This window comes from Drosophila nasuta, chromosome X (genome assembly GCF_023558535.2).
Source record: "Drosophila nasuta strain 15112-1781.00 chromosome X, ASM2355853v1, whole genome shotgun sequence".
Lineage (NCBI taxonomy): Eukaryota > Metazoa > Arthropoda > Insecta > Diptera > Drosophilidae > Drosophila > Drosophila nasuta.
Genome location: NC_083459.1, coordinates 29911098 through 29924417, shown reverse-complemented (window position 1 = coordinate 29924417; position 13320 = coordinate 29911098). Strand labels below are relative to the sequence as shown.

The 13320-nt window shown below is 41.8% G+C and overlaps 2 protein-coding genes across 2 annotated transcripts; one reads left to right on the top strand and one right to left on the bottom strand.

The window, feature by feature from the left end:
* Window positions 1–1842: 1842 nt before the first annotated feature.
* LOC132796364 (zinc finger protein 853-like) lies at window positions 1843–7686 on the top strand. The gene is made up of 3 exons (XM_060807516.1): window positions 1843–1861; window positions 2316–2954; window positions 4935–7686. The coding sequence occupies exons 2-3, from the start codon at window positions 2487–2489 to the stop codon at window positions 7554–7556; spliced, it is 3090 nt and encodes a 1029-aa protein (XP_060663499.1). The 5' UTR covers window positions 1843–1861; window positions 2316–2486; the 3' UTR covers window positions 7557–7686.
* A 900-nt stretch (window positions 7687–8586) lies between these two features.
* On the bottom strand, window positions 8587–13288 carry LOC132796245 (protein suppressor of forked). Its single transcript, XM_060807337.1, has 9 exons — window positions 13016–13288; window positions 12632–12954; window positions 12288–12563; window positions 11921–12224; window positions 11426–11617; window positions 10492–10905; window positions 10219–10326; window positions 9841–10159; window positions 8587–9019 (listed from the first exon to the last, which is right to left on the bottom strand). The coding sequence occupies exons 1-9, from the start codon at window positions 13049–13051 to the stop codon at window positions 8772–8774; spliced, it is 2220 nt and encodes a 739-aa protein (XP_060663320.1). The 5' UTR covers window positions 13052–13288; the 3' UTR covers window positions 8587–8771.
* Window positions 13289–13320: the final 32 nt, after the last annotated feature.

The window sequence follows — 13320 nt, the reverse complement described above, 5'->3', positions numbered from 1 at the left end:
CATATGAATAATTAAAAATTTAAACTTACCAATGCATGTTTTAACTCGAGAAGAACATTTAAAGTTCGCCATGTTGGCTCACTGGAGACTTCCTTTTTCTCATATAGCTATTGTTGTTGCTTTTAGTTTTGTTTTTGCTTTTGCTTTTGTCTTAGCGACTGTCATTGTTTTGCCCTGTTGCCGTTATTCCGCACAGTTTGGCTGCAAAGCATTTTATTGCCACTGCACGTTTTCATTTTCATGCAATTTGTCTCGCACTCGCGGGCAAAGGCTTTCATGGCAAGGGGGTGTAGGGGAAGGGGCATGACAATGTACCCCCTCCCATGCCAGCAATAATAATAATAATATCGTAACGGCGCCAACGCGAAATCATAGCCCTTATTTGGTCCCAACAGCATTAATAACTCGTTTATCATATCTGCATAACTGGAACATACACACACACACACACACACATGAGCACAGTTGTTTGTTTGTATAGGCGCATAGACTTTCTCGCGTGACACTGCATTTTGCCATAGAGTGCAAATCCCGCAAGTAATCAACTTTCTCGCTCCGTCCAATTGTCCAACTAGCAATTTGCTCAGTAAGCTAGACAAAGAGAGCATTTTTCACTTATTGCACACACATGCACTCACACTAGCATGCAGCTGTTTCACTTGCTCCGCCAGCAAATATCATTGAAACTCATCATCAATTGAAGTCTTCCCGCTTCACTAATTCCGTTACACTCACACACATACGCATGCGTGCATTCGCGCCTTGCAGTCTCGCAAGGTTTTTATATGTATGTATGTGTGTCTATTTTTCTTATATGCGCACCTGTTTCACTTGTTTTGCTGCATCTAAATTGTTGCAATTATTATTTTATTTGATTTGCAATTGAATCTGAACACAGTGTTGCAGCACCGCGACGAAGAAGCACCACTTAAAACCGACCGAAAATAACACAAATCTTATTTCTAAATTGCCACCACTTTCCGTTTCACTAATTCCGTTACACTTACGCTCACACACACACACATACGCATGCGTGCAATCGCGACTTGCAAGTATTTTTAGATGCACACCTGTTTCACTTGTTTTGCTGCATCTAAATTGTTGCAATTATTATTTTATTTGAATTGCAATTGAATCTTGAAACTTTGTTGCAGCACCGCGACGAAAACGAATCACTTTAAAACGACCGAAAATAACACAAATCTTATTTCTAAATTGCCACCACTTCCCGAATTCCCGAATACCGTTACACTCACGCACACACACAAACACATACGCATGCGTCTGTGTTTATATTTTAATACGCGCACCTTTTTCACTTGTTTTGCTGCATCCAATTTGTTGCAAATAGTATTTATTTGATTCGCAATTGAATTTAATTCACCACTTCAAAACGACCGAAAATAACAACAATTTTCTTTCCAAATTACCACCACTTTTTTTCGTAGTAGGCGCGCGCGAAGCACCGACAAATAACTACGTATCGATAGTAATTGGCGGCGCTTATCGATTCGTGATGGATGGGCGATTACACAGATTATGCTAATTAGAATTAGGGCTGCACACTCTACACAACTTGAGGCAAAAAAGGATACGCCATTGTGCCTAACTTAATGCATATACTGATATTATGTTGAAATTAACAATAAGGACAATTTAATAAATAAATTTGCAAATATTTCTGGTACATTTGGGGTGCATTCATCAGTTTTGAAACAGTGGCACCACTGAAAACAACATTCGCCAGCCCTGGTCAAACACAAGTCTGCCAATGTCATTTGGGAAGCAGCACAAAAGGCGGCTGTTGTGCAAGAAGAAGCAGAGCGGAGATCAAAGCGAATTCGCCAAGCAAACAAAATGTGTAAATTTCAATTGCGGCAACGACAACAACAACAACAACAATGTGGGAACTGTGCGCGCAGACGTAAAGTGAATACAATTGTTTAGATGGGGCGGACAGCGCTCAGCTGTTGTTGTGCACTCACTCACACACACACGCTGCTCATTTGCGCGTTGTCATGTTTATGTTTGTTACGTTTACCTGTTGCCCACTCACACACACACACACACACGCACGCATACAAAAGAGAAAACGCGAAGCAGAAAAAGAGGCAAAAGTCAAAGCGAGACGAACCAAAACAAGATTGTTGTTGTTGTTACCCAGCAACAAGAATACCTCACATGTTGTGTGTGTGTGTGTTGAGTGAGCAGGCGTGAGCATGTGTGTGTTTAAGAGTGCAGGTGTGTGTGTGAGATGGCCCGCAACGGGTTTGTTGGCCCGCTGCTTGAGCTCTTTGGCATTTTCACAACGTCAGAAGCCAAGAAGCTGCGCAGTCGCAATTGTCTCGCAAAGCAAAACAGGCAAACAACAAAACAAAAACACAGAAAAGAAAAAAAACAGATCTAATAACAAGTGCGTCCGATTTAGAAAATAAGCCGCTTAAAAAGTGACAGTAAACAAAATACGCGAGTCGAGTGGCCGACAGATGGCGCTGCCCAACATTGAGGAAGTGCGTCAAAAATGCGGCACCGTTTACACTTGGAATTGCGCTGGCGAACTCTATGGCATCGAGTGTGAACTATGCGAGGAGCGTCCCCTCTGCGCCCTCGACGAATTCGCCGAACATATGGAACTCTGGCATTCCGATTGGCAGCAATCGGAATTGTCATCCTCATCCCCATCCTCATTATCATTATCATTGTCCTCGCCTCCCATTGAGGATGAACTTATGCACGAAGTGCTCGCCGAACAGCAACAGTTCATTTGTCCAGCTGGCGACTGCGAGGTCAACGAACTCAAGCAGCAACTTGTCCAAGAGCTGAATGCCCTTGACACGCAGCAGCCAGCGACGCTGACGTTGATGTTGACAGCGCAACAGCAACAACAACAACAGCTGCTGCTCGTCGATACACTTGGACCCGAGGAGCGAACGCAACTTCGCCACGATGACGCTGTAAGTGCAAAACACAAATACTACATAGCTAACTAACTACTTAGCCTAACTACCGTTTAAACAACTAACAAAAACAAGTCACTTACCTTAACTACCGTTTTTTTTTTTTAACCACTAACCAACAACTCCCAACGGAGGCTAAACTAAGGCAACCTAAAAGACCGTCAGAAATCTACACTGCAATTCAACATATCTTCCAAATTTGCTTAATTTTAAAAATATATCTTTAAAAAAAATTTAATTAATCTTAAAAAAAAAATGAATTTAACTTTAACTTTTTGCTTCTTAAAAATATTATATTAAAATTAATATTTTCGAGACTCTCAGAAATCTACACTATAATTTAACATATTTTCAAAATGTCATTAAAACAAAAACATTTAAAATTTAATCTCACAAAATGTTTAAATTTATTAAAAAAAAGATTTAATAAATCTAAAAAAATTAAGAAAATAATTAAAATTCAAAAACTTTGAGCCCATTATACTCATTGTATTAAAATATTGTTATTTTTATGCAAACCTGACCTACCTTAAATGTATGAAATTCTGGACCTATCCCAAAATTATATTTTATGTGATGTTTGAGTGAATTGATGAGTATTATACAGTCTTCCATATAATTACTCATGTTTCTAACTCCAAAAACGCTTATTAATTATGCATTTCTTGAGCTATCCCAAAATTATATAATAATGTATGATAGATATTTATATATTTAACAGGTAGAAGGAGACATATCCGACCCGATAAAGTATAAATATTCTTGATCAGCGGTTGACAATCAAGTATATTACGCACTCCATGGTATATTATGAATGTAGTTCTATATCAATATTCCACAAATATTTTAAAATGTTTTGCTTTTATTGAACGGGTATCTCACAGTCGAGCACACCCGACTGAAGTTTTCTTACTTGTGGCACCTATTTTATTTCAATTCAAATGAATTTATGATTATTTTCATACAGTTTTCAAGTTCCTAACTTGGCCTATAAAAACTTGCATTATATTTTCTTGACTTAATATAAGAATGTGGTTTAGTGTTAGTTGTTCGATATTTTTTTATACCCGCTACCCATGGGGTAGAAGGGTATTATAACTTTGTGCCGACAGGAAATGTATGTAACAGGTAGAAGAAGGCATCTCCGACCCTATAAATATATATATGTACATATATTCTTGATCAGCGTCAACAGCCAAGACGATCTAGCCATGTCCGTCTGTGTGTCTGTTCGTCCGTCCGTATGAAACCCTGGATCTCAGAGACTATAAGAGGTAGAGCTATAATTTTTTTGGACAGCATTTGTTATGTTTGCGCGCAGATCAAGTTTGTTTCAAATTTTTGACACGCCCCCTTCCGCCCCTGCAAATAAAATAAATCGAATAACAAGCGTATTTTGAAGCTAGAGTTACAATTATATACGGTAATAACTATAGTAGTTATGATTCCTGAAAATTTGGTTGCGATCAGATAAAAATTGTGGAAGTTATTAAAGAAATACTTTTGTATGGGCAAAAACGCCTACTTCCTAGGGGTCTTAGTTGCTTTGGCTGACAATCTGGTATATTGTGCCGTGTGTGTTTTCAGTATTTTTGCAGTATATTTGGTATATTTTGAGAATGAGTACACTCGACTGTAGCTTTCTTACTGGTTTTAATTCTAATACAAAATTCTAAACAAAAACGTATTTATGAATTTCTAGATATATCCCAAAATTAATGTAGTTTAGTATGTTAGATATAATGTGTCACCTATGTATTTTATTTCAATTTTAATAAACTTATGAATACTTTCATTTAGCTTTCAAGTTACTAAATTAAGCTATCTTGTCTGTCTTGAGCTATCCCAAAATCATATAACAAATACTCGTATGTGGCTTAGTGATAGTTGTAAGATATTAACATATTTCAATTCTAATGATTTTCTCCAACGTGTTTATTAATGAATCTTTATCTTTGTTTTCGTTTCTGTATATAGAGTTTGCCCTCCGCTGTGGAGAACAATAGCCAGAAGCTGTCGTCGGAGCACGTGCAGCAGCTGATCGAGTTGTATCGCTCCGAGACACGCCTGTGGAACCAGACGCATCCCGAGTTCCGCAACGTGGAGCTGTGTCGCGACTCCTGGCGTCGCATCACTTCGGCTTGGAGTGCGCACTGCGGACGCAGCTTTAGTGTCACCGAGGTGCGAATCCGCGTCTCGACGTTGTGTCAACGTTACATCAAGCAACGTGAACGCCTCGATGCCGAGGGCGAAGGTGGCAACGATGAACTCGATGATGGGTCGAAATTCGTGCACTACGATCAACTGAGATTTCTGGGCGAACAGCAGACGCTGCTGAAGCGTCAGGAGCACGTTGCACGTGAGAATCGCAAGCTGTTGGAGATCTATGAACACTATCCGATCCTCTGGCACAATGCGCACAAGCGATTGCGTTGCACGGCAACGATGCGGCAGCGTCATGAGGCACATCGTGGCCTCCAGTTGGCGTTGAGTATGTGTGGCATCAAGTTGTCCGGATTGGCGATGCAACGTCGCCTGCAATCGTTGCGCAAACGCTATCGATTGGAGAAGATACGCTATTTGCACAGCGTCGTGGAGGGAAAGCAACTGCAATTTGTGGCACGCTTTGAGCACTATGCGGAAATGGAGTTTCTGCACAAACACATCGATCCCTATGTGTGTGCGGTGTGTGGCAAGATCTTTGAGCAGCTGCCCAGTCATCAGGCGCACGTGCAAAGCGGCTGCGAGGGGCAACAACAAGTCGAAGAGTTGCAGCAGCAAGTGGAAAAGGCAGCCACATTGGGTGAACTGATGACACAGATGGAACAGCAGCAGTTGAGCGAAACGTTGCCACAAGTCGAAGAGCAAGTAGAGGAGGCGGATCAGGACCAGGCAAAGGAAATAAGCTTGCCACAAGTTGAGGAGCTGCCACTGCAGCAACCGCTGCACAATTTAAGGAAGTTGAAGGAGGATCAATCGGAGCCCAACAACGAGGGCAACACTTATGCGTTGCGTGTGCGCTTGAGCTTGCCACAAACACACAAACTGATCGAACTGTATCAGGCGCAACCACAGCTCTGGGATCCCAATCATCTCGACTATCAGGCGCGCGTGGAGCGTCGCCAGGGCTGGCAGCAAATCGCCAGCGAGTTGAACGCATTCGCTGGCACCAGTTACAGTTGGCAAATGTTGCATCGCAAGCTCATTGATTACATCAAGTATTATCGCCGCGAGAGGCAGCAACGAGAACAGCAACGCAACGATCAGCGAGCTGATCAGCAAGGCGAACAGCAACGAGAACAGCAAAGTGATCAACAATGCAATCAGCAATGCAACGATCGGCAACAGGATGACCAAAACGATCAGCAAGGCGATCAGCAACGGGGACAGCAAAGCGATCGGCAACACGATCACCAAAATGATCAGCAACGCACCGATCGGCAACGAGATCAACAAAACAATCACCAAAGCGATCAACAACGCGATCATAAACGCAACGATCAACAACGCAACGATCAGAAAAGCGATCGACAACGCAACGATCGGCCACGCAACTGGAGCTTCTATCAGGCCTTCAGCTTCCTGGATGACATTGTGCCCATCAGCTGTGAGCTACAGAAGACACTGCAGCAGCGCGAGAGCAATCTGAAGATCATCCAAGTGTATCGCAGCTACGAGCAGTTGTGGTGCACCCAACATCCGGATTACACGAAGCGCAAGCAGCGACAGCGGCAGCTAGAATCGCTGTGCACCCGGCTGCAGGAGGAATGCAATTTGCAGATCAGTTTGGAGCGTTTGCGGAATCGTTTGATCGAGTTTCGGTGCCAGTATCGTCAGTGCAAACAGGCGCGTCTCGAGGCTGTGCAACACGGTATGGCATGGCAGGCCAGCTACGAGTATTACGAGCCGTTGCAATTCCTCGAGCAACATGTGGCACCCTTTGGCTGCGGTTATTGTGCAGATAGCTTTAAGCGACGCTCGGACTTTGTGCGCCATCAACGTCAGGTGCATGGACAGCAACAACGTGGAAGGAATTCCTCACCGAATTCACTGTCTTCGCTCGAGCACATTTGCCACATCTGTGGCATGAAGTTCTCGCTTCGCACCAGTTTGCTGGCGCATTTGCGTCGCCATCTCGGCCAGCGGACGCATGCGTGCAACGAGTGTCCCAAGAAGTTCTTCAACTCGACCGCGTTGCGTGTGCATCAACGCAGTCACACCAAGGAGCTGCCTTATGTATGCGAGCATTGTGCTCGGGGCTTTGTGAATGCCAGCAAGCTGAATCAGCATCTGAAGCGTCATGCCGAGCAGCGGGATTATCCCTGCTCCCGCTGCGATAAGGCTTTCTATACGGCCCACGAGCGGGATCGACATACGCGTGCGCATCTCAATATCAGGGACAAAGTGTGTCCGTATTGCAATCGCGCTTTTGTCGTGGGCAGCGCTTACTATGCCCATCTTAATCTGCATCGCGGCGAGAAGCGGTACAGCTGCTCGAATTGCGGACAGCGGTTCGCTCAGTATGCCGGACTCTATAAGCATCGCAAGCGATGCACATCGCAAGCCAATGCGAATGGTGATACGGGCAACGAGAAGTAGACACCGAGAGAGATATAGAAAAGGTCACTCTTTATTCATTGATAGAGTTCAGCTAAATCAGCTTTTATTTTTTAAATGAATACTGTTTACGTAGTTTTCTAGGCAGTAAAACGTTTACGAAAACAACATGAAAGAACAAAAAATAAAAAAGAAATACTGTTTACCAACTTGTAAAAAAGAAATACTGTTTACCAACTTGTAAACAGTATTTCTTTTTTTTTTTGTTCTTCTTTCATGTTGTTTTCGTAAACGTTTTACTGCCTAGAAAACTACGTTATTTTTTAAATTTATTTTTCTAGCTTTTAATATCACATTTTTAACTTCCAATATTAACAGACATTTCATGGTTAATGTCACATTCGTAAACGTTTAACTGGCTTGCAACAACAGTAGCAACGAGAAGTAGACACAGAGAAAAGAGAGAGGAACTTCTAAATCTTCTTTTTATTAAAATTGAATTCCTACTACAGTTTCTAAACTCCTTATTATCACACCATATTTATTGTTTTAATTTGCTTCAGACACATTCGTAAACGTTTTGCTGGCTGCTACTTTACTATCTTTCTCTCTCTTTCTATATTTACCTCTAAGCTTCAAGCTGCAAATGATTTTGTTATGTTATTTTTGTTCGCTTATGTATATTGCCATTTTCTGCCCAAGTAAACTTACGTAAACGTTTTACAGACTGTATGATTTGGACCTATTTCTCCTTTTCTCTCTATATATATCTGTCTCTATCTAGCAAACGAATTATTTCCATATTTGACTGCCGAAAATAATTCTTGCCTTTGGTAACGTTTTACTGGATTTGTACTTTAGCTATTATTTTTGTTTCCTTACATTTTATTACTGCATAAAAATCCCTGATCCATACTCTTCAATTGTTTTTTCTATTTGTTTCTCTACTCTTAAACTAGTTGTATTAGCAAATACTCCCCAAATAAAAGAAATAAAACTATTTAAGCTTTAATGTAATGCACGAGGCTAATTCCTTGTAATAAACGAAGAATAAACCAATATTGTTTTAGTTTTTCATTGTTTTGTTTAATGCTGTCTTCTAAATATCGACTATTGTTTACTACTAATATTATTATTATTATTTTTACTTACAATGGTAGAAATTGTTAAAAAAATTGTTTGGGGAGGGGGAGAAAAAAAATTGCTAAAAAATTGAGTAACCAATACACGACAAAAAAAAAAGAATAGAAACAGTTCTCAATTGGATTTGGCGAAACGCTTGAGTTGTCGCAGGCGATAAATATCGTTGGTGGGCGGCGCCGAATTCTGCAGCTCATCATCGCTGTCATCGCCACCGGGCAGCAGACGACGACGTCGTGGCGGCATCGCTGTCACGCTGTGCTGCACTCCTGTGTACGTGCTCGTGTCCACAATCCAGTGCACCGACTTGGCCAGATCAAAGATCTTTGGCGTCAGATCGTTGTCGCCATTTGGTTGAGGTGCAGCTACAAAAGAATCCCAAAAATACGTCATTAAAAGAAGTGAATAGAAATTACTATATAATAAATCGATTAATAACAAGTTTACGGCAATCATTTTAAACAAAATCTTGTACAGCTTCATGTGTATTTTAAAAAGTAAGCAAGCTAATTTACACAAATCATTTAAGCTTCAAAATTACGCTACTTATTCGATAAGTCTAGGTGTTCATACGGGCGGACATGGCTATTGACGCTGATCAAGAATATATATAATTTAGAGCGTCGGAGAAGACTGCTTCTGTCTGTTACATACATTTCTTTTTATAATACCTACTACTCTTTTGCAACTTTTTATGCATTTAAATAAGAATTGTATACAAAAGTTTCTTTCTGCCCAAATCTCTCATATTATTGATTTGCTTTAATTTGATTGAGACATTACTATTCAATATATAAATTAATTGAAATAGACGCATTTTCTTAATTAACTTCCCTTGTTTGGAAAGTCATATACATTCAAATACAAATGAATTTAGCTAATTAAATTGCATATAGAATTTTATATACACAAATCTATCGCATTATGTGCTGTATATTGATTTGCTTTAAGTTGATTAAGACATCACCATTTAAAGCATAAATTGATTGAAATCAAGAAGTTTAGTTAATATAAGAAATTTCTTAATTAACTTTGCATAAGCTTAGCAATTCATTCGGCTAATTAAATTTATGTATATATAAGCATTTCCTCTGTGCAAATCTTTCATATTATTTGACGAATTTGCTGCAAATTCACAGCCAGCAAATTTTGTAAAGTCTAACAACAACAACTATTGCGAACTTACACTCTGGCAGATTGAGACGCATAAAGATGTCGAAGAGCAGCTCCACGCTGACGAAGGGGCCACGGAAGCTGTTGGGCGGCGGCAGAGCGGCACAAAGCGCCGCCAATGCTGGCGGCTGTGGAAAGACGCCGCCGGCTAGCGGATGCGCACCGGGATGAGCGCAGGAGCGCGGCTTGAACGGAATCATCTGTGTGAAGTCGGGACGTGGCAACGGTTGTGCTGCCTCGCCATCGGCCTCGGCATCATTGTTGTGACTATTGGCTCCAACACCGACAACGCCGCCGCCGCCTCCCACTTTGTTCAATATAATGCCCAAATTCTGCAACAAAGCTGAATTGATAAAGCCGCCGAGCGAAGGGAAATGTGTTGAGAACTTACCTCGGCATATCCAATGGACTTGAGTTCGGTGCTCGTGCAGGGATACAGATCGAGAAACTTGTAGCGATCCACCAGCTGTGCCGTCTCCTTGCCCTCGTACTCTTTTAGCTGACGAAATGAAGCACAAACATTGGTAAAGAAAAGTGTGGAAAAATAAATAGGAAATCATCTTAAGATTGGGCATATTACATAGATTTGTTAGTACAATTGAAGTGCATGCTTTAAAATTAATAGAATCTTAGAAAGAATTGAAAATTAATTCCTTGAACTTACATTTTCAAATACAGCACTGCGACGTCGCTCCACCTTAACAATGCTGGACAAGTCACCGATATTCGACTCGAATTCGAGAAAACGGTTCCACACCTCCACGCTCTTGTGTGGCGAGAGTCCGCCCGAGCTCAGGACACGCTCGAAAAGGACCCGCGTATTGTTATCCTCGTTGAGATGCGACAGATAATCAATGTAGCACATGACGTACTCGGGACTGCCGCCGAAACGCTTCAATCCCAATTCAAAGATACGAAACGCAATCTCCTTGTCCTTCGAGCAATAATATTCCATCAGTGCGGCCGCCACAAAGATGTGATAACGTGAACGAACATCCTCGCGTGCCTTCTTGAAGATGCCTCGCGCTGATTTGATGCCCTCGGCGCGTCTCGCAAACTTCATGTACTGCACATAGACCTGAACGAAGCGGCGAGGAAAGAAAATATATAGTTAACAATTATAGAATAAGTTGTAACAAGTAAGAAAGCTACAGTCGAGAGTTCTCGACTGTGGAATACCCCCCATTTTCAATAAAAGCAATGAAAGTGCGGTATTAATTTTAAAATATACCAAATTAATATACCATAGAGTGCAAAATATACCAGGTTGTCAGCCAAACCATCTAATATGCGATTACAGGACGAAAGTGGGCGAGGCAACAGTTTGAAATAAACATCCCAAGTGCTACCAAAAAAAAATATAGCTCTATATCTTATAGTCTCTGAGATGTAGGTGTTTATATAGACGGACTGACAGACAGACGGACATATGGACATGGCTATATAGTCTCGGAAGTTGACGCTGATCAAGAATTTATATACTTTATGGGGTAGGAGATGCCTTCTCTGCCTGCACAAAGTTATAACACGCTATGGGTAGAAGGGATATAAAAAAGCGTTTCTAATTAATTTCAACAATTTGCTGCAGCGGGACTCACCAGCGTCGGATCAATATCGGGCAGCGTGAGCAGCTTGTTGTACATGCTGTGCACTTTCTCGTACTTGAGACGTCCCTCCTCAAAGTCCGCATAAGCAAAATAGAGCAAGGCATTGCGATTTAGTACACCGTTTATGGAACGCTCCAAAATATTGGCACACTCATCCGCAAAGATTTTGGCCGCCTGCACATCCTGCAAAAGTCGAATCGAACATTAAAACCAAGTCTTATAATTTGTAAATTCAAGAAAAGAATCTTAAGATTAAAGGCATAGCTAAACTAAGTAAAATGCGTGCGGCCAAAGGCAAAGGCAACGCAGCAAATGGTTTAAATGAGTTGGAGTTGGCAAAGCCAACAATAAAGCCATGTGCCACGTTACCCAAGTGGCGACACTTCACACAACAAAGAGCAACAACAGAATGATTTCGATTTTGAAAAGCATGATGTTCTCCTCTATTTTCGATTTTTTGTTAGCATTCAACACTCGACTACGCACGCCTTTCTCGGTGAGAACACGTGCGCTGGTATCCAGAAACTGCGATGCCTGATGCCAAACGGCCGGATGATGGGTCAACACCAGCAGACACTGTTCGGTGGCAAACATGACGCGGCGCGTCACCAGCGCAGTGTCTTCGGTGCGCAACGGATTCGATTTCTCATAGGTAATGAAACGTTTCCACAGCTCCACTTGTTTCATCTCCTCCTTGGTCAGTGTCGGTGGCACCGCTGGCAAATTGCGATTCAATCCCTTCGTATGATATTCCAATTCCTTTGCCACACGTCGTGCATTCATATAATCCCTGCAATACAAAATGTTTAAGTAACTCGGTATTGTATAAAATTGTTCACCAGTTAGTACGTACTTGGAACGCTCTAGACTCATTTTCTCCGATATAATCGGATTGATGTTATGCTCGAACGCAATGTAATCCTTCCACAGCTGCTCGATGCCCACAATGGGAGTCACAACGGCCTTTTGATACACACGTCGCACAGCGGTAATCTTCTGATTCTCGGCATAGTTACCCACGGCTTCGACGCCGCGCAAAAAGTATATGTAATCCTGCCAAATACTAAACGAATGCAAATCCATGCCAATCTTCTCCAGCGCAAAGTCATAAGCCTGAGCCATCTTTTCTCTGTGAAGTGAAGTGTTTTTGTATTATTTGCCGAATGCTGTGATTGAAGTGTGTGCTTGCCCACATACTTGTGCGTGCTGAGACCCGCTTTGGTTTCCTTCACATAGGTCAAGTAGAGTTTCCATAAATCAATGTTTAAGATTTTGACCAGGCAACGTTGGAAGAGCTTCTCCACACGCTCGTAATAACGGCTGCGCATCTCCATTTCTATGTAGAGCTTCCAGTAACGTGCTGTGGTGGGGAACACATTCACCAGCGACTCGTACAGACTGCGCACTTCGTGAATGGGACGCGTTTGTGCCTCACGCAACATCACCGACCACGATTCGATGTCGTAGGGACGCAGCTCGACAACTTGTTGGGCGCGCACCAAACGTTCCATGCCCCATTCCTACAGAACACATAAGCCATAACCAATAAGCAATATATATTTTATTATATTGTGCACTTACTATGTCAATTTTAATCAAATCCCTTGCAGAAGTCATTGTGTTGGTGTTGTTTTGCCGGCTTGCAAATTTGGAAGTGTGGCTAATAATGTTTTGCTGCAGCAGCTGCTGCTTTTCTTCAGTAGTGTTGCACTCGATATAGATATTCACTCACAAACTGCAGTTCAGTAAATCATAGTTTTGCACTCAAAAACAAAAGAAAAGAAAACTGTCGGCAAATAAAATATAATGCGGCTTCTGAAGCAATCGTGCAGTGTGACCGCACATACACTTGCCAAATATACCGCACTCAATAACTATACTGAGCC